Here is a 27,637-nt window from a genome sequence, read left to right as displayed (position 1 = left end):
TGATTTCAAATACATACTGAAATCTATATCCTAGGATTTGAAACAAACTCCCCTTATCAAATTGAACTCAATAGCAATTCTCAGGTCCCCACTTTTTTCCCCTCTCCACTCTCCTTCCTGTGGACTCACCCACCTACGCAATTTTCTTCCAACAGTCGAAAACTCCGATCTTTCACCCCCAAATTTCACTCCCTCTCATCGATCCGATCTCAAATCCCCAATTCCGTGCCCTAAATCCAATACAGATCGCCGCCATGATCGAAACGGCGAAGCTGGCGTGGTCTCGTTTGCCGAGCGCCGAGGACGCGGAGGCGCAGGAGGAGGAGATCAACCAGAGGATCCTCGCCGGCGGCGGAGCGGAGAGCCTTGATTATGAGATTATTGAGAATCACGCCTATCGAGAAGCGCAGGTGGAGGAAATTTGATGGTTTTGTGAGTCCAGGGTTCGTGGATCTGTTGGTGATGGTTTTTTTTCGGTCTCTTGTGCAGGCGAGGAGAGGAAAGCTTTTTGTTTGGTATCATGTGGTCGTGAAATGGTTCTTCTCGTTGTTGATAGGAATTGGTTAGTGAACAATTCTCTCGTCTTTGTAGAGATTTATTTTTTTTGAAATTTTAGGTATCTATCAAAAGTGTTGTTGGAGGAAAATGCTTGGTTCTCAAACAATTTAAACCTAGGGGAACACGTAATACAAGCTAGCTATTTGAGGTGCACATCTCTTAGAGCATCTCCAACAGCTTCCCCATTTTATTGGTATTCTCACTTTTGGAGAATTTTAGGTTTTTTTTGTCCAACAGATTCCCATCTCATTCCCCTATTTTAGGGATGGAGGAGAAAAAAAGGGGAGCCTTCTCCAAATCTGTAGTATTCTTTAAATTTTTGGAAAGAGCTTTGTTATAAATATTTCACGTTCTTCAAGTCTCCAACTACTAAAAAAACAACTCAACACTATAAAATGAGGGGGCAAAAAACAAAAAGTTCATATCTAAATCTTTATTGTTAAAGTTCATGTCAAAGATGTAAAATATTTTTATTATTGTAATAAATGCAGGATTCTTCAAAATGAGGAAGCTGTTAGAGTTGGAGCAAAAATAATTTGGAGAATATGACTTTTGCTTCCTCATTTTAGAGAAAGTTTTAGGGAAGCTGTTGGAGATGCTCATTTAATCAAAATGGGACTAAATACACCTTTATTTACCACCAAGGTTGCGCAGTTTGGGCCCCCACACTATTGGGCTTTGCACTAATCTAGTTACAGTCGAACACTGCAATCCGGGTGTTAGTCTTTTCAATTTACAACTTCCCGACGAACACTTGCTGGCATCATAACCCATGTTGCTCGCTTGCTACTGGGTAGGTGGAGTTGCCTTTGATACCATTTGTAAGAGACCTGGGAGAACTTATCCCTAAAAGCTAGTTGTTAGACGGAGGCAATCTAAATCTTCTGTAAACCCGTATTGACTCTCTATTTGGCAATATGGGACTAAATGGGTCCTAACAGAATTTACGGTGGCTTCAAGGTTTCTTTAACCTTGATTATTAGGTGTCTTCTCTGTCTGAATCAAATCCTTTTTAAGCCACTTAAAAAATTTAAATTGGAAGTTACAAGTTTGAAAATTTCATTCAACTGTGTTCTCCCTGCTAAATGCCATTTGTCTTTGCGCTTAGGCTTGCTCATAACTTGAATCTTTTTTTGGTTCTTTGTTAGCATGTTAGGTCGATGGCTTTGCAATTGTTTGTTTGAATATTGTGTTTTCTTGTAGGCACTGGTGTGGCTGCAGTTTTTATTAATCTGGCAGTTGAGAACTTCTCAGGCTGGAAATATGCAGCGACCTTTTCTATTATACAGCATTCTTACTTTGCGGGTTTCTTGGTGTTTGTTATGTTCAATCTAGCTTTGGTCTTTTCTTCTGTATACATCATCACACAATTTGCACCAGCAGCAGCTGGATCTGGTATTCCTGAAATTAAAGGGTACTTAAATGGTATGTGCCTCATATTCTCATGCACACCAGTAATATTTTCCTTTGTTGAGATGGTAATGTGTTTAAGCAAATGTGCAGGAGTTGATACACATGGGATTCTCCTCTTAAGAACATTGATTGGAAAAGTTTGTCCCTATATCCTTCTCCTAGCAGTATGCTGAAATGTGATTTCCATTTATTCCTGACATTGCATTTTTAAATTCTGTTTATGAGCAGATATTTGGAAGCATTGGTTCAGTGGGGGGTGGACTTGCTCTTGGCAAAGAAGGTCCCCTTGTTCACACTGGTGCCTGCATTGCTTCCCTTCTTGGACAGGTACCCCTGCAGTCCCCATTTTATGAGCTGCAACCATTTTTAAGTTTTTAGTTTAATATTTTGAATGTTCCATTCTATTTTCAAATTCTTAAGGTCCATGCATTGATTGTCCAAGGCGACCAAGAGACGGCTTTTGAGTATTTGAATCATAATTTCATGGTTGCCATTCGTTCTGTAAGAGTGAAAAAGGAAATTGAAAAATTGCAGTCTGTTTCATGTTGTTGATTATCACCATTGCTTATATAAAGACATAATCCTCCCACTTTCTCTTCTGTTTGTACTATTTGTCATTGTTAAATATAGAAGGTTGATAATCCACGAAAGAAAAGAAAAAAAACCCTCATGTTACTAGCTTACTGTTTGTGCAATCATTATTTAAGAATAAATTAACTCAGATTCTGTAGACGACAATTAATTTTTGATGTTTGGTGCCTGATGTTAATAATTCTGAGAATGAAGTACACTACCCATTTCAGTTTAGTGCTTCTATGATAGGGGTGCATTTGGTGTGGATACGCTCAGATATGATACCAATCCATATCATCTTACCAGTCACTGATACAGATACAGATATCGATATGTTTCGGTATGAAATTTTTTTATCCATACATGCTAAAATCTGATACGGATATGCATGCGGATATATAAATGGATATGCATGCGGATACAAAATGGATATGAGAAAACTAGATAATATTGGAAAAAGTATATAGTTCATGTGAGGTAAGAGAGTTCATTAATATATTCATTATATCTGAAAAACTAAGATTAGATATCTGGATCATCAAAATTAACTTTAAATCGAATGTTCTAAGGATTAAAACTAAAACTATTACAATAGTATGAGTGTATGACCAAGATGTATTCGCCTATTCGGATATGGATCCAGATATGTCACTACATAACGGATATGGATACAGATATTTCCTTGGATACGAAAATTTTTGTGCAACTCTATTCTACAATCAATACTTTTAGGAAGATTCTACTTAGTTTCTATATGAAGTTGGAGTTTCTTGAACCAGTTTAATTCAAATTACATGCTTCTTATTAATCTATTAAAAGAAGACATTCTTACATGATTTTCTCTGGTAAATGTGATTTTTTTGCTTATATTACATTCTGGCCTGCTATTTTTCAGTGAACTGTACATCATAATTATCAAGCCACTCTCTTCTCTAGATCTGAAGGTTTTTTGGCCTTTTGACACAATATGCTGGAAGAGAAATATGGTTCTATAGGTTCACCAAATACTCTTGTATTTGGACTTAATGGACCCTAGTGAAATTTTATCTGCCTAAAGGCTTTGTTAGATATTATAAGTATTGGTAGGTAGTTGTAGATATTATGAGATATTGTAGAGAGATTTGGAGATGTGATTAGATATGATTTTATCATATATCTATTTTATAATATTCTCCTAATCTATATTTAAGAAAGGTTAAGATTAGATGAGTAATAATTTTGCTTATTATACTCTACATGGTATCAAAGCCTAGTTCTTGATCCTAGAGAACTCAGCTTTTTCTAGATCTTGGAGCCGCTGAGGGATTTTATTATCTCTATGTTTTTCCTTAGCGGCTTCGACGACAACTTTGGCTTCAACATCATTGATTTCTAGATCTTCATAAAAACACTCCATAAAAAAAATCCTAACTTCAACAAAAAGGTATGGCTTATTGTTGTTCATCGCGTAAACAATAGCCAAAGTTACTGTACATCATGAACAATAGTCAAAGTTGCTCACCAAGTGAACAATTAACCTAAGTAACTCCAATGACATCTTCTGGCAATGATTTGCAATGGTCCTCTTTTAATAGTTGGATTCCGACATTGCTTCCATTGATTGACCCGCTTAGGATTTATACTGGGTGACCTAGCTATAGTTTCTTTTGGTGACCCTCCTTTAGCTTTTTCTAGGTGACCCACTTGTAGTTTCTATTGATTGACCCATTTAGGATTTCTATTAGCCGACTCACTTACAGTTTGTTCTAGGTAACTAGTTTCTTCTAGGTGATTCGCCTATGGTTTCTACTAGGCGACCCCGCCTATGGTTTCTACTGGCTAACCTGCCTATGGTTTTTATTAGCTGACCTCAATGTTATAGAAAGCGCTAGGTGAACTAGGCGTTTGACTATTTTTTAAATTGTGAACTGGGCATTTAACTATTTTTAAAATTAAATAATTATAATAATTGACGAAAACATGAATTAAATTAATAGAAAATTGCAAAAAAAACTAAATAGCAATCTTACCTCATATAAAATTAAAGTAAAATTGAACAAGATTAACTAATTAACAAAATAAAAAATAGTAAAAAAATAAAAAAAGGTGAAAATTTAAAAATTTACCTTGAAGAGAAGAGGAGGTTGAGCTGTTAGAGGTGGCGACGGTGGTGCGAAGAGGAAGAGGTTGAGGTGGTTGCATGCGAAGTGAGGAGGTGGTAGTTGTGATGGTGGTGGCTGCGTGCGGGATTCATCGAGAGAAGGTTAGAGGTTGAGGTGGTTGTGGGTGTTCTTCGAGAGGAGGAGGCGGTCGCCTGGTTGAGTTCGGCGAGAGAGGAGGTGAGAGAAGTGGTGGCTATGGGTGTTAGGGTTTGGGAATTGGGGGGAAAATATGAGAGAGGGGGTTTGAGTTTTAAGTTTAGCGGATCAGGTTTGGGTTTATAGGCTGGGTAAAAACAATAAAAATCATTTTCTTTGTTTTCTAATAGGCTTGGGTTGGGCAAATAGCAGAGTTTTTATTTTATATTTTTGTTTTTAAAAGTTAGGCGGCGCCTAGGTGGCTGGAGTTCGGCCTATGCCTAGGCATCCTCTTAGGTCGCTTTTTAGAACATTGGCTAGCCCACCTACTATTAGCTGATCGACATAGGATTTCTTCTAATTGTCCATTGATCACATAAACGAGAATTTGCTTGTGATCTGTGTTTCTTTTGGCTTCGATATTCTCTGATTGCAACCACACTTTTGAGTGATGACGTCTTTAAGTATCCTATGCAAATGTAACACTTTTTTTGTTGCTATCTGTAATAAGCTGGACATATATAGTATATATGCTCCAGTTTGAGGAGTGTTAGATATTAATAGTATTGGTAGATATTAGCAGATATTATGAGATGTTATTAAGATATTGTGAGATGTGGTTAGGTATGATTTTATCATATACCTATTTTGTAATATTCCCCTAGTATCTACTTAAGAGAAGTTAATGTTAGATGAATAAGAACTTTGCTTTTTCTTTGTCTACAGACTTAATGGGCAATATAGGTTTTACTGGTTTAAAATTACTCTTGTATTAGTCCTAATTATCTAGACGAATACGTAAAGTCTTAATGGTCAACAATATATTGGATCATTTTAAATGAAATATAGACTCAACTAAGCCAATGTAACATAACTCAGTAAAAGCTAATGACTCAATCTCGAGCAAATCTAGTCTTCTTTTAAGATCATGAACTCAGAAGTGGTTTACATATGCCCTAGGGTGCAGTTGCACCCCTAAATTTTTTATTAATAGCAATGAACACTAGCGAAATTTTCATCTGCCCCTCTCCTTACCCAAAAAAAGAAAATTTAAAAATTACACCCTAACCCATTTATAAGTTATTAAAGAAACTAGTAGCAAATTTTGAATTAGCCTATTATTATAAAGTAAAGGCTTATTTAAATATCCAACAATAAAATCATATGAGCCCAAACTTTGAAAGCCCAAATCTACACTATAAAGTCAAAAGTCTAAAATTCAAAATCCATAAGTAACACAAAACCCAAACCCATTACATTACATTTCTAGTTTTAGATAAATAAATAGGTATTTGTTGTCCACATCCCAAGAATTTTTTTGGGGATCCACCACTGATTGAAGTCTTGATCCCGGGAACGGTTCATATTATTTTGGGAAGTAACACTAGCTCTGATACAAATGAGCTGCAACACTAGGCCATTTTTACTCCACATTACTTAATAGAAACCATGTATTACAACTAATGTCTCAAAAATTATAGTCCTAAGTGAACAACTTGATTCTGAAGTAAAATGATACATAAGCTTCAAAGGGAAGGTGTAAGCTTAAAAGAGTTACAACTTATAAAAAATTTGCTTCACATTTTTCACTAAAAGTTATATTGTTTGTGTTTCGACATATATAATATGAAGGGTTAATTGTGGATAGACCATTGTAATATCATCAAATTGCGGGTGGACCCCTCTGCTTCTATTGTTGTAAATAAACCTCTTGGACAACCTTATTGGTTTTTCATCTTAATTAGTTATATGCAATGATCATTATGCATGTTTATAGTAATTGAATTTATTTATGAATCTCATGCATTTCAGTTTATGAAGCCCAATCTTAACATGAAACTTATGGACTTGAGAATCGAGGGGATTTATATCTACAAGAAGTATAGGGGGTCTATCCACAATTTGGCGATAGTACAGAGGGTCTATCCGCAATTAACCCTAACATAAAGATAGTTTACAACTTTAGAAGATGAACAATATTTGTTTAATTTTTTTTAATGATAACTGGAGAAAGTGGACATAAGGCTTGTCAATAGTAAAACTTCATGTAGTTGCTGGTGTGTTAGATAGCGATTGGGAAGTAGACATAAGAGATGTCTTGGTACAAAGATGGGCACTACGCAATGAAAGTGAATAAGTCAATCCTAAGTTTTAGGAGGTGAATTTGTTAATCCCTTATATCACTTGGAGGGTGATGTTAAGCAAAGATATACAAGGTCGCACTATGATAGTTTTTATGTTTTGAAGTTTGATGCACGAAGCGCAAACATAAACCTTATACTAATTACCAAATAGAGTCAGCTTCATAGGAGATATTTATAGTCACCGCAATACTTCAAAGTAGTTATAGGTTGTTATATGTTTGAAGTTTGATGCACAAAGTGCAAACATAAGCCTTATACCAGATAGAGTAAGCTTCATAGGAGATAGAATAAGTATAGTCACCATTATACTTCAAAGTGCACCAAAGTAACACTTCTATACTTCAAAGTGCACGAAAGTGAGGTTCATAGCAAACTCATTAAGAAAGATTACTTGTGATGTTGATCTGATGGCGCTGCCAGAGTGCTTCCATTTGAAATTTGTTATTCTAATATCAATCTCTACTTGTAATTGTGCCATTGGAAAGGATATAGTCGCTATACAGATAAATAATATAAACGGTTGTTTTTCCACATCTATTTCCAACCCCCCTCCCAAAATAAAAATTAGAAAACCCAAGCTAACGTCTCTCCTCCCACCTAATAGAGAAAACAGAAGAAGAAAAATAGTAATAAAGGAGTGCGTAACAAAATAGTAACTGTCCAAACAATTGAAAATCTACTTGTTTTATTCCAAAGCGTGTAGAATGATTGAATTCGGTTTGATATTTCATAAATATGTATCTAGTTGGATATGTAACCAATGTTATCGAAGCGCAAGGCGCAATGTGGGGCGCGAAGGTCCCTTACGCGCACCATGCGCAAGACGCACAACGAGACGCGCGCCTCACAAAAGTTCTAAACAAAAATTCTCAAAAAGAGTCTAATATGAAAAAAATAGTCTATTACATGATGTAAATATGTAATCATATAAATTATTTTCAAAAAGAAAAAAGAAGAAAATAAGAAAAGAGAAAAACTAAAAAAGGCCGCAACGCCTCGTGCAGGCACGCCCGCCTCGATAACCCTGTATGTAACTATAGGACCACTTTACCACTTAACCAATAAGTTAGCACTTTTTAGCTATAAATTTATCCTTTTATTTTACTTGGAGATAGCTATAGTAATTCTATCATTTTCAAAATTTAGTTAGAGTTCCATTCTAGAATCCACGTATGATCAAGTTCCATCAATGATTTTTATCATGTTTGCTATTGTTTTTTTTAATTATCTTTTTATACCGTGTTTTGATTGCAGACATTTTTTCCCTGCAACCTAATGCATTATATTTGATAAATTGTGTAAAAGGCTAATTTAGCTCAATTTCATACTATTATATGTTTTATCTACATGGTTAACCCATATAATTTGATATAAGTAGGGGGGATCGACAAAATATCACTTAAACTCGAGGTGGTTGCAAGTTTTCGAAAGTGATCGAGATCGCCGAGACCTTGTGAGTTTCTTGAACCTGTCTGTGAAGTATGGATTTTTCTTATTTATTTGCAATCTCTATGTTGGATTTTTCTTAGTTTTCTTTGTGTGCCTATGCATATATTTGGATGTACCTTTGTGAATAAACTGAGAAATTGTATTTGCGCACTTCATCTTGTGAATAAACTGAGAAATTAATGCACTTATGGCACAAATATGAAGAAAATTGTTTTAGTTCATGTTTTAATGCCTGTAAGTATGCAATTGTGTGCAACAAACTGTTTTGGTATCCAATACATGTGTGTATTTGTAATAAGTGTAGAGAAAATATTGTAGTTATTGAGCAAATATACGTGAAATTGTGGTGAGATTATGTTTTATCCATGCAAACATTGTCTTACGCTAGTTCAATAATTTTTCGAAGATGCATTTATATCCATTTTAATGTATCTGTTTTCGTGGAGATCCTATTGGGTTTTACGCTAATGTTTGCTTCCTAATGCAATTGTGCAAATCATGATATCAAGTTTCTTAGTCTAGTAGGGTTGGTAAAATCTTCAATATGTAAAATCTTCAATATACATTGTCAGCTACCATGAGATTCCATCACCAAATCTGATACTTCTCACATGCACTTTTTTTAATTAATAGCTCTTAGTAAGATTAGATGCAATGCAACTCTGGATACCACATCCATTGTTATTCTTAATTTCTTACTATTATCAAATCTCTATTATCATGTTTGTACCCTGTAAAGAAACTACTTCATCTTATATGTAAATGCCCCACTAATTATAACCATGAAATTTACTTTGTCTCCATTTGATAATCATATGACATTCTTTTCAGGAGACATGCCACAACACATAGGTGTTAGTCAATATTATATGTTTTTAAATGTTTGTGATATAAACCCTCAACTTGCCTATCGAATGCTTGATTTGATTCGGAACTCATGACTACTATGATTCTTTTCAATAGTATAAGGGGTAGATGGGTGCAGAGTCTATCAGAACACCCTATAAATGGATGATCTATACCATTCACAGGAAGTTAGGAGGCTAGTTTGGAAATTTCAGCTCTTTAATTCGTGGTGCAAACCACCTAATTTGGGTGTAAATATTAACTAGAATTTGAATAACTAGGACCGGTGAAATAAGTGAAGGGATATCATCTTCTCATATATAACATATTAGGAATATGAGGAATTAGCATAAATTTTGTTCTGGCAGGAGAACAAGAGCCTCAGGCGTCCTTTTCTCACTCATTGAAAATTTTATGAATAAAATAGAAGATTGGAATAACAGAGAACTAAGAGAAGAATCAAAGAGAAACAACGATCATCTTTGCACTTTTGCAAACCCTCAAATCTTGTAATTACTCATCTTTGTTTTTCTTTGCATGTTGTTAGCAAATAGTAACTTTTAGGTCTCGTCTGGTATGCAAGAATTGGTGAGAATAGAATGCTCATTCTCATTTCTCATTCATGCATACCAAACACAAATTCTTTTTTCTCCTTTTTACGCGGAAATGGTCATTCCCATTTTTTGCAGAAATTGTCATTCCCAATGAGTTGGTAGGAAATGAGTATTCCCACTTAAATGAGAATAAAAAAAATTAAATTAAATACCAAATATGTTAAATTTTTTTTAATAGTTACCTGTACTAAAATAAAAAGATTTTCATTCCCACTTTATTCTCTAAATGCACCCAAACATGAGAATGGAATGAGCATTATATTTTCATCATTCCATTCCATTCCTTGCTTCATTCCATTCTCACTTGATCCAGTTCTCGTGTACTAAACCAGACATTAGTTTTAGTGACCTTTTAGCATGTTATAGAAACAAGAATTTTGTTTTAACAATTTGGGTTTAATTTAACAAATTTTGTCATCAAGCATTTCAATCCATTGATTCCCCCTCTAATCTTTACTCTTTCAAAATAGTAGTTTATTGAGTTTTGTATTTTTAATGTGATTTATGCTATTTTTTATCATATCTTTTCCTAAAAAGGAATTGTTTCTTCAATTTTTATGTTCTTCAAAAACATTTATGTTGAGCCTCAGGCGTCCTTTTCTTACTCTCATTGAAAGTTTTATGAATAAAATAAAAGATTGGAATAACAGAGAACTAAGAGAAGAATCAAAGAGAAACAATGATCATCTTTGCACTTTTGCAATCCCTCAATATTGTAATTACTCATCTCTGTTTTTCTTTGCATGTTATTAGCAAATAGTAACTTTTAGGTCTCGTCTGGTATGCGGGAATTGGTGAGAATAGAATGCTCATTCCCATTTCTCATTCATGCATACCAAACACGAATTCTTTTCTCTTTTTTACGCGGAAATGGTCATTCCCACTTTTTGCAGAAATTTTGCAGAAATGGTCTTTTCCAATGAGTTGGTAGGAAATGAGTATTCCCACTTAAATGAGAATGAAAAATTAAATTAAATACCAAATATGTTAATATTTTTTAATAGTTACCTGTACTAAAATAAAAAGATTTTCATTCCCACTTTATTCTCTAAATGCACCCAAACATGAGAATGGAATGAGCATTACATTTTCATCATTCCATTCCATTCTTTGCTTCATTCCATTCTCACTTGATCCGGTTCTCGTGTACTAAGCGAGACATTAATTTTAGTGACCTTTTAGCATGTTATATAAACAAGAATTTTGTTTAACAATTTGGGTTTAATTTAACAAATTTTTTCATCAAGCATTTCAATCCATTGATCCCCCCTAATCTTTACTCTTTCAAAATAGTAGTTTATTGAGTTTTGTATTTTTAATGTGATTTATGCTATTTTTGATCATATCTTTTGCTGAAAAGGAATTGTTTCTTCAATTTTTATGTTCTTCAAAAACATTTATGATTTACATAGAATCGTGATTTTTAGTCTATCTTCTTATTAGATACCAATTAACAAAAGAAATTTAATTAAGGGAAGAATAAGAACATGCGTAGAATTTTAAAATTTAGTTTGTTGGCATGTTTCTTATTTTTATTGATTATTGTATGATATTATGTTTTTATATTATGTTTTCGATAGTGATATTCAGCCTTCTTGAAGAACTTTTCTGGCTCTGCTGCTGGATGATTGCTACATATTAACCTTAAGCTATATGAGATGCAGATGCTAGTGTTTTATTTATGTTTGGATTTATAAGTACAAATGACAATAATGGACCTGAATTGTGCTCATATTATTCTTGTGTACTTCTTTGTACTTTTTAATTGTTCCAACTTCTATTAGGTATAGGTTCTTGCTAATGTTAAACCAAGTTGCCCTCGGTGATTGTTTCATCACATTCGGAGTGAGACTTGTTATGCATCCAAATATTAGGGATTGCAAAGAAACTCTTTGTTTGTTTTTTGAAGTGGGAAAACATATGATTTTTTTTTTCAATGTCATAGGTAGAGGAGAAAGGAGAGAGGTAAGAGATTAATCTCATTTAAAGAAACTCAATAATTTGGGGCTTACGATCTTCTAAACTAGTGCTACTTATAGTCATTTTATGTGCAAGTTTAAAAACATAAGTCAAATTTAATTCTTACTAAACACAGCTAACACAGCTAAAAACCTTAAAACTGAGAGATCAGTAACCACGCAGTTTACTAAAGTTATAGTCACCGCCACTTTACTTAGTGGACCTTATTTAACCAAATAAACCTGGACATGGGCAGAGCTCTCATGAAGGGAGACCATGGAGGGAAAGAACTTTTGTTGAACATATTAATGATGATGAGCCTTCATGAAATCATGACATGTTTTCTTCATGCATCATAGACTTTGGTTTTTGTAATTAGTTTGTGTTGATGCATCCTTACATATTAGTTCGGGAATCCCCTTGCTTGCTGCAGATGGAGAGATCAAGCTCACCTCCTAAAAGTAAGATGATGCCATCTAAGCTAAGTTCATTTGGGTTGTGAGAAGTGAGATTATGTTAATTTCTACAATAATTTAGATAAATCATTTAATAGATACAACAATCAACCCAAGCCTACATCAAAACCAAGAAAGTGAAAAATAAAGATCTGGATCAACTTGTCAGTGACCTTAACTGTCGATCATATCCCTCAACATGATTATACTTTTTATTAGTTCTTTGATATGGGTTAGATCATATTATTCAATGACTATTTTTAGTCCTCTAATGCATGTGCTATTATTATAATGTAAAGAACATATGTTTCTCATTAATGCCTCAGGGACCCAAATAGGGGACCTAAGGCATGGGACATGTGAGGTGTCACCATCCGGTTGTATGATACACTATTCATGAACAGTGCATCATGCAACCGGATAGTGACACCTCACCTGTCTCATGCCTTGGGTCCCCTATTTGGGTCCTTGTAGCAACACCCTATGTTTCTACAACAGAATGTGTGAACAACCTTTTCAAAAAACAAAATGCATTTGGAAATTAATGGGCCTATAGCTACTAATATTTGTATTTATTTATCAATGGGGAAAATTTCAATAAACCACCATTAGCTTCTCACTAGAGACGCGTAAACTTCCTAAACTTAAAAATGATCAATAACCCTCCCTAAGTTTTAGGCTTCTGAAGGCATATGACAACTTTTATCACCTCAAATCAGAAGTGTTTTATTGAACCTTAATCAATCTAAATAGCCGTCTAATCTTCCTGCACTTTTTTCTTTCCATTTTCCATCTCTTAACTAAGAAATCGTTCTATTCAGATCGACTATTGATATTCTTTTTGCTCCTTTTGTTGTTGTAATATTTGACAAGGAAGATAGGAAAGAAAATGTTCAAAATTTCTCTATGGTTGGGCATTAATTAATTGGAGGATGATGTGATGACTGGTTAGCATGTGTTTAGGTTAAGAATATGATCCATGATTGGAGGAGGCTGCTAGTTAGAAAGAGAAAGAATTGGTAATGAACCAATATAAACGTTATATCTGCGGTCTAAATTGTATAGGATAAAAAATTTGAATTGTGGGTTAATTTAAGTTAGATTAGTATTGATAACATTTATGGTTAATGATCATTAGTAAAGTGAAGATAGGAGGGTAAAATAGTCCAATAATGCATGCCATTATGCCTCCAACAAGAAATAGGGTTAATGTAATACAAATGCTAAGTATAGAGGTTAAATTTTTTGAGTTATTCTAGTAAGAGGTGTTGTTAAGTGAGATTTAGGACTTGTGACGATAAAAGAATTAAGAAAATAGCTTTGGCTATTATGTAAGAACTAATCCATTGGTTTCTAGATTACAGTGAGCGGGAATGTGAAGGTAGATATTTGACATGGCACATGGGCAATGATGCAAGTTAATGGATTGTTTAGGAGGGAACATCACTTTTTCATTTTTATATACTCGCGTGAATACACCGGTTTTGTGTTTATCATCGTGCTTATTTATGTTATTCATTTTTTCAATCTTCCGTCTAAGCTACAATTTTTATTAACTCCTTCCATCGTTTAAAGGTAACATGTGGCTGTGCAGCTGGTGTTGCTGCTGCTTTTAGAGCTCCTGTTGGAGGTGTACTCTTTGCATTGGAAGAAGTTACATCCTGGTAAGGAGGCGTAATTAATTTCTTTATACACAACATTTACATGAAAAACCACCCTGCATTTTTTGATTAAGAGGATCAATTTGTGCATATTTTATCTTTTATGACTTAGTCGGTAGTGTCGGGTGAAGATAGGGTAGGGTATTCTCTTCCTTCACATGGCGACTTTGATCTGTAAATCATGATATGTCAGTTCAAATTTTTATTCCGTTATCTGTGCTTCTGTTGAAACTGTTTTGTTCTTTAGTTTCTCCATTCATATCAAGGTATTCAGTCCATTCTATGTTGGTCAGGGCTACACAGTCGGTCAGTTTGGCTTGGATTTATATGTTCGTCGCAAAATGGAATTGAACAGAATTTCCTTTTCAAAACTGATCATCTAACTAAGTCAAACTAGGCTCAGAACTGAGTTTGAATAAAACAAAATTTGTTTGGTCAGTTCACTAAATTTCTAGCCGACCCAACAAAATGTATAATTCATAATAAATATTTTGAAGCCCCAGTAGATTGGACCAGATCAGGAGGAAACAAGACACCCGAAGGTAAAATATTGCTTAAAATAGAACTTACACTAACAGGTCCAGAGTATGAAATCTTAAAAGCACTAACAATTTCATAGAAGAACAATCCAAAGATAATAATCTGTCAAATTTAAATTCCACTTATACCAAGTTGTAAAACACCTGATTATAACATTCTTTGTATTAACAACTCCAATAAGAAAATTCAATCAAGTAGTGTTATAGACTACAGTGAAATGATTATGACATTCTTTGTCTTAACACCAAATTGGATCAATTCCCAGATCCAAGTAACCAACAATACCAGAAGAATGAACCTCATGTACACCTAAACTATTCTTTTTCACACTGCAGCAACTGGAGCGAAACAAATCTAAGAGGAAAATGAGAGGGAAGACTTCTGTCTATAGCGGCTCACCAGCCTCCTCACTTTAAGCTAGTTCCTCCCTCCTTGCAAGGTCACTAGAATATCACATTGGAGAGGAATTTTTATGTATAGTGGGGATGGTTTGAGGTAGTGAGGGGAAAAGGAGATCAGGATAACATTGGTGCTTGGTACTTTGATTCAGGTCAGAGTGGCAAGGAGAGGAGATTTTTTTTAATGGAGAAAAAAGATATTAGAGAGGTCTCTTGAAATCCATCTGTAAATTTGTCTCAACCCATTAATAGAGTAGATAGGGCATATGCAACTATGTTTGAGATCTTTATACTGAGAAAAATGTTACTTGGTTTTTGATTTCTAGGTGGTGAATCTGAAAACCAAAATACAAGTTGATACAAACTGAATCAAAAGAATGATTCTGAAAAGCGAAATTCAATTAGATACAAAGAATTTTACTCCAAACCGAATTGAAACGATCTATTGGTCGACTATTCGGTTTAGATACGTTTTCTCCAGTGATTGGTATATTTTAATAAAATTTTGAAGAAACGGACATTTGTCCACATCCTTCCCTTATTAAATGCACTTCATTATCCCTTTCTCTCACAATCAATAAAACTAAAACCTACAAATTCTTTGCAACCAAACCTACAAACAGTTGATATTTACATCCAAAACTACAAATAAGATCTTGAATATAGGAGATTGTGAAAACAAAAAGTGATGGATTCAGAGCAGTATTAGCAGTATTACATCCTGAAATACAACCAATTAAAAAGTAGCTGTAATGGTCGAGGTTGGTTAAAGAGAAGTTATGAAAAGAATCATGAAAGAGTCTTTTGGCATTTAGATTAATGATATTTAGAAGATATAGAAACGTGGAAATAAAGGTACAAAATTAAAGAAGTAAATTTTTTCCTTGCCACATAAATAAGGTATAAAAAATGCATGACATTGCTTTAAACTTATTAATAAATAAATAAATAAATTATATGGAATAATATTGTGCCAAAGTTGTTCTATATATCTCGCTCCAACAAAGCTCTAATGTTTTCTTTATTTAAGAATGTCTCTTAATAGTACGAATATTACTTTTTTTGGATGAAGTATTTTGTAATAAATCTCTTACAACTACACTGTAATGGTCTTTTTCGTCATGTGCATCATGCACGTGCAATTTAACTAGTATGTGTCTACGTGCGTGGAATATGTGTAAGCCAGTGCGTGTAGACTTCTAGTAGGGCATAACTACCTTTGTTGAGATCTATGGGAAATGATCTTATCCACCCTCTATTTTAAAATAAAGTAAGAACAACTTCATTTGTTAAAGAATACAGATCACATTATTATTTAGTTGATTCTCAGGACATATTGATTCAATTTCTCAACTCATTTTTAATTTGGTTAAAAAACATAATCTTTTAAGAGGCACTCAATAAACTACTTTTTCTTTTATCAATCCCTTGCAAGATGGCCAGTAGAATATATGGAGATTCCATAAAAAAAAAAAGGATGGGTTTGTTGAATTACTGGTGATGAGCTGGGCTAATTTATGAGGCAGGGTTAGGTAGAAGGACGAGTTAGAGATTCATATGAAGATAGGCCGAAAGGTGAATTTGAAAGAATGGGAGATGGGGCGTAGAGAAGAGGTGGGCATGGTTAGGGATAGAGGACTACAGAGAAGTATGAGATAAAAGAGACGAGTTAAGTAGTGATTAAGAGAGAGGGGGTTGATTAGGGAGTGATTAAGGTGACGATAAGACTATCCTAAAACCTAAAGCTAGAGGCGATGATTGTTGGGGTAAACTTAGCTGATGCAGTTTACCTTAAAGAGTGTCTAGAAATGAAAGTTCTTTCTAATGAACCACTAGTTGATGGGGTTTACCTTATTGAGTGTCTGTAAATGATTTATTTATTTATTTATTTATTTGTTATGAATCGTTTTTGAGTTGTGCATGCTTATAAATCTCCTAATCCTACAATTATGCATACATATCTGAGCAGCAGCTTTTTTTGAATTTTTTAATAATCTGTGTATCATTATCCCAGATATTCTGGATAGTAGGAAAGTTGTAGGAAAAGGAGAATTCATTTAGCACTTTCTTCCTTTTTTTTTAAATTGCGAGGGCTACAATCACTCTTGTGATTCTTAGCAAACTTCTGCAAATGATGCCTGTTAATCTCCAAGCGCATCTCCATGTACCAAGGAAATATGAATAGAATTTGATGAAACGACATATCTGGCTCCTGTAGCATAAAGGTTCTTTTCAGTCTGGTTTGTATAGTTTGTGTAGAGTCTTTCTCTTGGTTCCAGAATCTCATTTTCTGTCTGAGTTGAATTACTTATTTCATTATGTTAGACTCGTGAGAATGGATGTCTTATTCTATTGACTTTATCTTTCTCAAGGTGGAGAAGTCAGCTTATGTGGAGAGTTTTCTTTACATCTGCTGTTGTGGCTGTTGTTGTACGGTCTGCAATGAACTGGTGCAAGAGTGGGAAATGTGGACATTTTGGTTCTGGGGGTTTCATAATCTGGGACATCTCAGAGTTAGTATTTCAAATCTTTAGTTAGTTCTAATAATTTGCTTCTTTTCATTTGTGTTCTAACTTTTCTTACAATAACCTCATAGTGGTCAAGAGGATTACTCTTTTCAGGAATTACTCCCGATGGCCATTATTGGTGTTATTGGCGGTCTTCTTGGTACATATTTCACTGGCTTTGTCAAATTCTTACAGTCTTGTACCCTATTTAAGGTTGCAATAGATTAGTTCAGTGACTTCTACTGGTGTGCCTTTTTCTTTTTCCAGGAGCCTTATTTAACCAGCTTACTCTTTATATAACTAGCTGGCGTCGGAAATATTTGCATAAGAAAGGAAACAGAGTGAAGGTATGTAACAATTTTATGGAATTTAGTGTAGAAATAAAATTTTTTTAGGCTTCCTTCTTTACTTCGTAAATACTTCTAGAAGCTTATTATCTTTGAAAAAGCAATAATCTTTTATATGTGAACTTGTTTAATTATTTGTGCAGATATTTGAAGTATGCCTTCTGTCTTTTATAACTTCAGCTATTTCATTCGGATTACCACTCCTGAGGAAATGTAGTCCATGCCCCAATCCAGAAACTAATCCTGGCATTGAATGCCCTCGCCCACCAGGAATAGATGGAAATTTTGTAAATGTGAGATCATCATCATCATGTGCTTGTTTCCGCAATTCTGATTTCTAATAAAAAATGTTAAATTAATCAGTCTCTGAACTACAAGTCATGCACACTTACATACATACGTGTATGTGTGTGTGTGTGTATGCACACGGTATATATATATATATAGTAAATAATGTGTATGAGGTGGCAACTCATTTTGCTAAATGAGCTACTAAGAGATAACCATGTGATAAGGCTCACTTGAAACTTCACATCAAAAGGTGTGGACCCACCCCACTATTTCTTAGTAGCTTATTTTGCTAAATGAGCGACCAACTCACAACCATCAAACCCATATATCTATTCACACACGTATACACACACACACACTAATATATATATATAATATCTATATTATATATATATATATATTATATATTAATATATATATATATATTAGTAATATACTATATAGAGAGAGGAGAAGAAAGAGAGGAGAGAGAAGAGAGGAGAGGAAGAGAGAGAAGATGGTATGCTTGCCGGATACCAAGCCATAACAAAATTGTGCTTAGGCTAGTGAAGTGTCAACATCCCTTTCTCATTCATGTGCTGGATATCCCCTTGCACTCCTCAATCATTGTTGAATGCTGGTTCCCCTCCATTTGCAGATGAGGGAGAGGGGATGCTGCACCTCACTACCAAGCACAAAATTTGTGCTGTACCAAGTCATACCACATTTCTCTCTCCTCTCTCTCTCATGCTCTATATATAGATATAGTATATATCATATATAAGTTACTCTCTTTCATCTCTCTCGATGATCCTAATGGCAACATCAATGAGTACAGGAACAGTAAGTAGAGGCCGTCCACTGTAAGTGCATAAGAATTTATAAGTATATATATATTATATATATATATATAATTATTATATATATATTTATAAACTATATATATATATATATATATATACTATATATATATAGAGGATATCGGGATATACTTGGCCAAGGATCCTGTGTAGTGATGTGGACCATCTTGTCCATACATCACACCTTGAGTGGTGAGCGCTCCATCTCAAGCGTGTGATGTATGGGAAAGATGTGTCACATCAATTACAAGGATCACTTAGGGTACCATGTTACCCATTTTTCTCACGTTATATATATATAATATATAATATTAATATATATTATTTATATTATATACATATATATAGTATATAATATATAGTGGATAAACTTTGCGTGGGACAAAAACTTGCTATCACTTAAGTTGCACTTAACTTCATCTCTCTCTCTCTATATATATATACACACAAATCATTCAAATGTGTTGTAGGATCACTTCACATGTGGTTTGGACTGGAGTGCGATGATGACAATAGACATCTTCACTATCAAGCCACAAAACTATGTCTTTGGTACGATCATATGTGTGTGTGCTGTGGCGGGGCGGCGGGGGGTTTGGATGTTAACAATGCGCTAAGCTGGATGGATATGAGCTCTTTTCCACCTAACCTTTTATCCATTGGTTTTACTTTGAGATTGATACTAATGTGTGATACACATCAAGGCACGCATCGCATCTGGAATACATTATTAATGTGTATCACAAAACCAAAGGATGAAAAGTTAGGTGGAAAAAAAAAAAATCTCCCATTCACTTTAGTAGATTGTAGCTCAAGTCTCTCTCATACACACATTTTACATGTGTGTGTTTGCATGCTTTCTTTGTTTCTTGTCTTATTACTAATTTTGTTCCGTTTCTAAGACCTTGCTTATTTTTTTATTCCATGTGTAGTTCTTTTGTGCGAAGGACAAGGAATACAATGATTTGGCAACCATTTTCTTTAATACTCAGGTTCTTTGACTTTGAAAACTTCTGGGCCCTTCTTTCCTACATATTTTTGCGTGCCAATTTTCTTTTTAGCTTCTAACAACTTAGATATAATTTTGTGCAGGATGATGCTATACGCAATTTATTTAGTGCAAAGACATTTCATGAGTATAGTGCTAAGAGCCTTCTCACATTTTTGGTATGAATCATAACAACTCTTGTAATTGATAATTTATTTTATTTCACTTGATAATTTGTCTTGCACAGATCTTCTATGGTACTTGCATATATTATTTTGATGAAGGGTTTTTGGCCCAATAATTTTCCACTTATCTTGCGTTCTCTTGTAACTGTTTATGGCAAATCTCATATTTTGAAAGTTGAATTGGCACTTCAACATGTTGCTCCCGTTAAACAACCTTAATAAGAAGATGCATGTTATTGTGCTCCACTCAATTATTTGTCATTGTTTATGAGCAGAAGTTTTTATAAATTATCAAAGACTTAAAATGCATTAGCAAATAAAATGTAAAATAATTTGTCCAAGGAATAACTATACAGATTTTCCTGATTATGAAAAAAATTCATGTGCATATAACTTGCAGAATTATCGGAGGAGTTTCAAGGAGAACACATTCATAAAGCGATGAAAGTTAGATATCAGATGGATAGAATTGATCATTTAATAATGTGAAAGAAGAAAAATAGTAGAGGAAAGTAAGAAGAAACAAAAATAGAAAGATTGAGAAGCAACAAAGTTGCCTCCAGTCATTTAGGTTTACAAAAGCCTTAATTCTGTTCTGGAGTATGCAAGCTGGTATTTAACTGCAATATGTTATATAGTTTCCAATTGCATCTGAAGGTCCATGCTCTTTGGTAGACTAATGTTGTCATGTATAAGGTAAAGCTAGTGTTGATTACTTGATTGTTTAATGAGTTTTTGTGGCTTTCGGGATAGTTAATCTTATATTATGCACGAATAATTAAGTTCTGACAGGAATATCCAGTTAATTTCCATGTTCAAGGGATCAGCTTTCTTAGAGTGATCATGTGGCTTCCATTTCATGACTAGTATAAATTTTTGTGAAGGAATGTGCATTCATATGATGGTGTGGGCAATGTGGTTATAAAATTTCAGTTCATTTGATTCCTTCTTAATGATGTAATGTTCTAATACACTAAATGATATTCAGAATTTGTTCTAAAGGTGGTGTACATCATGCAACGACTTTCTTTTGTTTTGCATGGTATTTTCAGGTTATGTTCTATTCCTTGGCAGTAGTGACATTTGGAACTGCTGTTCCTGCTGGTCAGTTTGTTCCCGGAATAATGATCGGTTCAACTTATGGCCGACTTGTTGGAATGTTTGTGGTTAAATTTTACAGCAGACTTAATGTTGAAGAGGGAACGTGAGTGCTCATCCTCTTCTGCGCTATCCCTTTGAATGGCATTCTCTTCTTCGCTGCCTAGTACTCTTGTTCACCTACATTGCAGTTAGTTTATTAGAAATTTCTTGATCACTGTGATTTTATGTTCTTAACAAATGAAATTCTTTACTTGTTTAATAACAATACTAGAATAAGCTTCAAGTTATATGTACAATTTTATGAGATAGCTACAAGACATTCCAGATCAAAATGTGTGTAATCAAGAAACATATCATTATGGGTACTGAAAGAATGTTGACTGTGTTTCATTAATAAGGAACAAGTTTATTTATTTGAAAAGAGGGGGGGGGGGGGGNNTATTGGTGAGATGAAGAAAACAAATTATTTGAGATGGATTGGATATGTTGTGCATAAAGTGTGGTGTCAGAGCTGCTTAAGGTGATTGTAGGCTTGTAGTTGAAGATGCTAAACTGGAGACTGTAGGCTTGTAGTTGAAGAGAGAGAGAGAGAGATGCTATACCAAACATTCGTATTGGGAGAGAGATTGGCATTCAATATATAGTAGAAATTGGCACTGGCACATAATATAGCCATTTGTGTTAAACATTTACGTGGCCAGATCCAAGACATGGTAAATGTTTTTTTGTTGCTGTCAGTCAGAGAGAGAGAGAGAGAGAGAGAGAGAGAGATGCTATACCAAACGTTCGTATTGAGAGAGAGATTTGCATTCAATATATAGTAGAAATTGGCACTGGCACGTATTATAGCCATTTGTGTTAAACATTTACGTGGCCAGAACCAAGACATGGTAAATGCTTTTTTGTTGCTGTCAGTCAAAGAAAGTGCAAACAGGGCCTAAGGTTATGATTACACTTGTTCTAGTATCACAAAGGAGGAAGTGACACTTAATATAGCCATTTATGGAAAATATTTGTGTCCAAAGCCAAAGACTGATGTATGTTCTTTAATTGTTATCTGTTAAAGAGAAGTGCAAATAGGGCCTAAGATTATGAATTTATGATTATGCTTCTTCCAGTTAATGTTTTAAAAAGCTGGCACTTAGCTCGCCTAGGCGCCGCGTAGGCCTAGGTAGCACCTAGACTGGCCGCCTAGGTCTTGGGAGTGCCTAGGGAAGCATGGACTGCTTATGCAGACTGCGCTTAGGTCTTAATCATATTTCCTCTGTTGTAGCCTCCACATCCTCCAACCTCATCCGACCTCAAATAACTATGAGCGCTTCCACCTCCGCCGACTTTCAAAAAAAAAACCTTCTCCATCACCACTTAAACAAAGAAAGAAATCCGCCTAGGTGTCAGTCCAGTGCCTAGCAGTGCCTAGTGCTTTCTATAATATTGGCTTTTATATGTTAATTGTTGTAACTTAAAAAAAGGGATAACTGCCTAGGTGCTACCTAGTCTCTGGTGCCCAGGCCGCATTGTGCTTTCGTAACCTTGGTTCTTTTATATTATTATCAGTTTTAGATGTGATTACAGTCAAAATTTGCAGGAGTCTTACTGGCTGGTGTTAAATGAGATGGGAATCAACTTGAATCGCACCAACCTGCTCTGCAAATACCTTAGGAGTTCTTATGAATGGTGTTTTAACGATTTTAAAGATTTATAGATTGATATGAGAATAGTGAAACATGGACAAAGCTAAAAAAGGATCCAGAAAGCTATTTTGTAAGCTTCGAATACTGGTCACCTTACACCAGACCATTGTCACCGTATTACGAACCTTCACCATGACCCTGTGTCATACTATCTGTTTTTAGTAGATTAGAGACAAGTCAATTGTTGCCTGCTCCCAATTTTTTAGCTGTTTTCTATTTTTCATTTTCTTCTTTACTCTTTAGCCTATTCGTTGTGCCTGGATTATTGGTCTCTATACTTCTCTTGTATGTGATAGGAAATAGACACTATTTACTAAAACTCACATGGTTGTACATGGTCTTTGTATCCAGTTATGCTCTTCTTGGTGCTGCTTCATTTCTTGGAGGTTCTATGCGAATGACTGTTTCTTTATGTGTCATTATGGTTGAGATCACAAATAACTTGAAGCTTTTACCCTTAATCATGCTTGTTCTTCTTATATCTAAGGTATGTATTCATTTCCAGTCATTTTGAAATATTGGTACTCGAAATGGAAATACAACTAGCCTTTCACAGGCTGTTGGTGACTTTTTCAATGAGGGTCTGTATGAAGAGCAAGCCCAGTTGAGGGGCATTCCTTTGCTTGAGTCTCGGCCTAAACAATATATGCGCAATATGACAGCAAAAGAGGCTTGCAAGAATCAGAGGGTATATTTCTAAAATGACCTTTGAATGGATTCTATGGTTGTTTCTATTAAATTAGTTGTTAACTTATTGAGAAGTTTCTTTAATGTCATGGAAGGTTGTGTTCTTCTCTCGTATTGTCAAAGTTGCAGACATACTATCAGTTCTGCAGAGCAACACACACAATGGTTTTCCAGTGAGTGACGACGACAGTGCTATCTTTTTTCATGATAAATATTTTCTTGTTAGTAAGCAATTTCTCTTTGATGCGGAAGTCAGGTGATAGATCATGGACGAAATGGTGAAACACTAGTGATAGGTCTCATACTTCGTAGGTGTGTCAAATATTTATCTTTATTATTATTATTATTATTATTATTTGAAATGTTGACTTGCCTAATTGAAATGTATTCTCTGGCATATGGAGGCTTTTATTGTTAAATCTTGCAATGGAATGCTGACTATTGCTATTTGGTGATGCAGTCACTTATTGGTTCTTCTACAGTCTAAGGTAGATTTTCAAGATAGCCCGTTTCCTTGTGATATTCGTGGTGCATCCAACAGGTGTGTGATTTTCATTTAAAGTCTTCATCTTGTAACATTGTTTGAAGAAGTTACTAACATTTATCTTCTCCTAAAAGGCACAATCTTAGCGATTTTGTGAAACCTGCCACAAGCAAAGGAAAGTCTATAGATCAAATTCATTTGACTGATGATGAAAAGGAGATGTACTTAGATCTTTCTCCCTTTCTGAACCCATGCCCGTATATTGTGCCAGAAGATATGTCTTTGTCAAAGGTGAATATGCTTTTCCATAATCTGGTAGTTATTTTATGAAGAGTTTAGCCATTTTGTAACTTGTCTCATCACACTTATGTGACAGGTGTACAATCTTTTTCGACAATTGGGTCTAAGGCATATATTTGTAGTCCCTCGTGCATCTCACGTTATCGGTCTGATTACTAGAAAGGATTTGTTGCTCGAGGTACTTGACTAAGATATAGATATTTGGAGGAAATCGTTTGGTTATGTTAATTATACTTCCTTAAGTGAAACCTTTTATCATCCAAAAAGAAGTGTAATTTCCTTAACTAATAACTCTACTTGTTGGAATTGCAGGAGAATGACAATATAGATACTGTTGAGCTCCAATCGACTGTAAGGTCTTGATCCTTCACCCATATTATATCTTCTCTAGAATATAAAATTATTATAAAATTTATAATGTATATATGCATATACAGCTACAAATTCATATAGTCCACAAAGAAAACTGGCCATTCAAATTTTGAATCTGTAACATTATTATTAATGGGATTCTGGTCTTATTCAGGGTATTTGACGTTTGCCCATGCATGTTTGAATTTTTTTAACAAGAAAAATCACTATAAAAAATATCTGCATCCTAGCATTTGTGGATTAATTTATGAGGATATGTCTATATATTGTGATTGACCTTTCTTCTATGTAGACCTGCTATTTTATATAGTTTGCTTCTTCATTCCTGTTCTTGGAATTGGATACAAAATTGGGACCTATGCAAAGCTTAGGCATCTATAAAAATGCAGATTTGAAGGAAAAGGTCACCCATAGTTAGGAAATTTGTCTAATAGCTAGAGTACTGAAAATTAAGGCATATGAGGATGAGGATGTCTATTCTCATTGAGATATTGTAAAGCATCTGTTAGTATTAACATAGCATATAAACGATAGAGAAGTATAGACCACCTGATACTTCCGTCACTAGAAAGTACTTATGGTTATGTTCTCAGACAGTAAAACTGGGGTTTCTTCCACTTGTTCCTGAGGGCACCTCTCACCTCATAATGAACATCCAAAAGCCCAACATGGTTACCTTCCTCTTATATATATCCATGTAAATACTCATTATATATGGTATATGGATTGAATTATTTTCTAGAATCTGATGGTTATTGGCCGACTCTCCACTGTGTTATTTATAAGATAAGTCAGATAATTTTACACAGGTATTAGTTAGTTACGTGGTGAAATAGTTAGATGGCTATTAGAATTTGGATATTGTCATTGTCTCTTCCACAATACTTTGAAGCTTCATTGGATGCACTTGCTGTAGATGAGCTATATATGAAAATTGTAGTCCCAAAAATCCAGGAGAACTAAGATGCTTGAGAGCATACGCATTGTGCGTTATTCCCTTGTATCCCAGGCTCCTAGCATGATGACATTTTTTAGATTTGTTTGAATAGACTAGCATGATAGCGCTTTCAAGATTTGTTTGAATAGACTGGTCTTAACTATTACAAAGTCAGATAGTCAAGATATTTTTATAGTAAAGCAAAGATTGAACTTACATAAGCTTCAACATGAGACTAACAATCTTGTTGCAGCTGGAACACAGACGTGTGCACGACAAACACGCATCCAAGTATTCACGCGCGACACACGCGCACATGTATCACAATATGTATGTTTTCAAGAAAGAGGATAGTGACTTAATCATAGAAAGGGATAGTCAAGGTTTGTCTATGGTAAACAAACTATAATTACAAAACCTTTAGGAATTTTTCCCTGATGCTATTTTACGTTGGGAAAGTAGCTTAATCGTAGAAAGGGATAGTGAAGGTTTGTTTTTGGTAAACAAACTACAATTAGAAAATCTTCCAATGTATGACTAAACAATCTTCTCTAGGTTTCCTACTACTGCAATGACATCTTCCTATACTATTCGGACAAGGGTCTCCCATGAGAGAGATTGATAAGCATTCTAGGTTCAGTTCATGCAGACTGGCAGTATATTGTTATATTGGACAAATTTTCAAAACCGTCCCATTTCAGCTTTTATTTGTAAAAAACGACCTGTTTCTAGGATATTTGCAAAAACCGACCTGGTTTCAGCCTCAGCGCTGAAACCAGGTCGGTTTTTGAAAAAAAATTTCCGAAACTTCACGGGAGTTGAACTCCCGTGAAGTTTAGCAACTTTTAATTAAGCTGCTAAACTTTACGGGAGTTCAACTCCCGTGAAGTTTCACAGTTCAATTTTTTTTTTTTAACTGTGAAACTTCACGGGAGTTGAACTCCCGTGAAGTTTAGCAGCTTAATTAAAAGCTGCTAAACTTCACGGGAGTTCAACTCCCGTGAAGTTTCGGAAACTTTTTTTCAAAAACCGACCTGGTTTCAGCGCTGAGGCTGAAACCAGGTCGGTTTTTACAAATATTTTGAAAATGAGTTGTTTTTTACAAATAAAAAATCAAAAAGGTCTCTTTTGAAAATTTGTCCTTGTTATATTCTCTTGGTTCTCTTTATATAATATTAATATTGGTGCTAGGTAAGTGGGGCATATTAATCCGTGTTTTTGACTTTTCGGGAAACACCTAGTTTGCATGTATGTGTTGCAACTTCTTGTGGACGTGCTTAAGCCAACATAGATATGAAAACTATATGCTTCACTTCAACCTAATTCCCTGTGAATGATGGTTGATTGGAAAGAGATCATCATGACTGTCCACGACATTCCCAAATATGGTACTTGAAGTGAAATATCATTTCCACTGACCTTTACTTTTATGAATATTTTTTATTTATGTTTCATTCTACGGTTTCTACTCTCCACTTCTTTGTCACATGTCTATTCTGAACATGAAGATGTTGCGTTACCAATCATGTTCAATGTGTACTATTACTGTTAGACTGGTAGCATGGCAGAACATATATAATCTCTTGCTACATGAATTTATATTGAAGTTCATAATGCAAAGAAGCTGTTATATTTTGTTGCAGGGATCAACGGCTGAATAAAAGATCAGTTGGTCGAGATGTACATACTGAGCCCCTTCTTGATAGTCTTCTAATCCAGTAGGACCTTGTATCTTTTAGATCATTCATCATATGAAAATCAGCAATTCTTTAAGTTGCTTAGGCTAAGAAATCATGTGCACTAGATATATACACGCCCCATCATCAATTGTATCAATATATACAGAGTGTGAATATGTAAAGGGTATTGGGGCAGCCCAAGTCAATGGTGCCTTCTGTTGTCAAAGCTTAACTGGTTCCAAGAGACAATTTTTGGATTTCTTTGAAAAGATGTTATTGGTTAATCAAATGTATAACTGCTGTCATTTTAATGTTTTCCAAATTGTGTACGTTTGTTGCA

General features: G+C 34.7%; 1 protein-coding gene across 4 annotated transcripts; it reads left to right on the top strand.

Annotated features, from left to right (window-relative positions):
* On the top strand, nucleotides 1–27,637 carry LOC109834483 (chloride channel protein CLC-d). Of its 4 annotated transcripts, none has more exons than XM_020402508.1 (24): nucleotides 8–410; nucleotides 490–562; nucleotides 1,762–1,983; nucleotides 2,062–2,108; nucleotides 2,200–2,298; nucleotides 2,392–2,472; nucleotides 8,343–8,417; nucleotides 13,863–13,951; nucleotides 17,259–17,399; nucleotides 17,483–17,553; nucleotides 17,661–17,740; nucleotides 17,884–18,033; nucleotides 19,803–19,862; nucleotides 19,963–20,037; nucleotides 21,096–21,247; nucleotides 23,190–23,325; nucleotides 23,395–23,526; nucleotides 23,621–23,698; nucleotides 23,782–23,837; nucleotides 23,986–24,066; nucleotides 24,144–24,300; nucleotides 24,386–24,487; nucleotides 24,622–24,660; nucleotides 27,262–27,637. In XM_020402508.1, the coding sequence occupies exons 1-24, from the start codon at nucleotides 255–257 to the stop codon at nucleotides 27,277–27,279; spliced, it is 2,370 nt and encodes a 789-aa protein (XP_020258097.1). In that variant the 5' UTR covers nucleotides 8–254; the 3' UTR covers nucleotides 27,280–27,637. The 4 variants fall into 4 exon arrangements, 3 of the variants coding, with proteins under 3 accessions (XP_020258097.1, XP_020258096.1, XP_020258098.1); XM_020402507.1 differs by having other exon boundaries at nucleotides 24,622–24,665; XM_020402509.1 differs by lacking the exon at nucleotides 2,392–2,472 and having other exon boundaries at nucleotides 11–410; nucleotides 24,622–24,665.

Source organism: Asparagus officinalis, chromosome 3 (assembly GCF_001876935.1).
Source record: "Asparagus officinalis chromosome 3, Aspof.V1, whole genome shotgun sequence".
NCBI lineage: Eukaryota > Viridiplantae > Streptophyta > Magnoliopsida > Asparagales > Asparagaceae > Asparagus > Asparagus officinalis.
Note: the sequence above shows the minus strand (reverse complement) of the source record. Positions and strands in the feature narration are given on the sequence as shown.

What these genes read in the sequence shown, in the direction of transcription:
- LOC109834483 (XM_020402507.1), top strand. Translation starts at nt 255, where the DNA reads ATGATCGAAACGGCGAAGCTGGCGTGGTCTCGTTTGCCGAGCGCCGAG. An exon ending in ATAATCTGGGACATCTCAGA is followed by an intron (nt 17,400 to 17,482) that starts GTTAGTATTTCA and finishes ATAACCTCATAG; the next exon opens with TGGTCAAGAGGATTACTCTT. An exon ending in TTGTTCTTCTTATATCTAAG is followed by an intron (nt 23,326 to 23,394) that starts GTATGTATTCAT and finishes AGCCTTTCACAG; the next exon opens with GCTGTTGGTGACTTTTTCAA.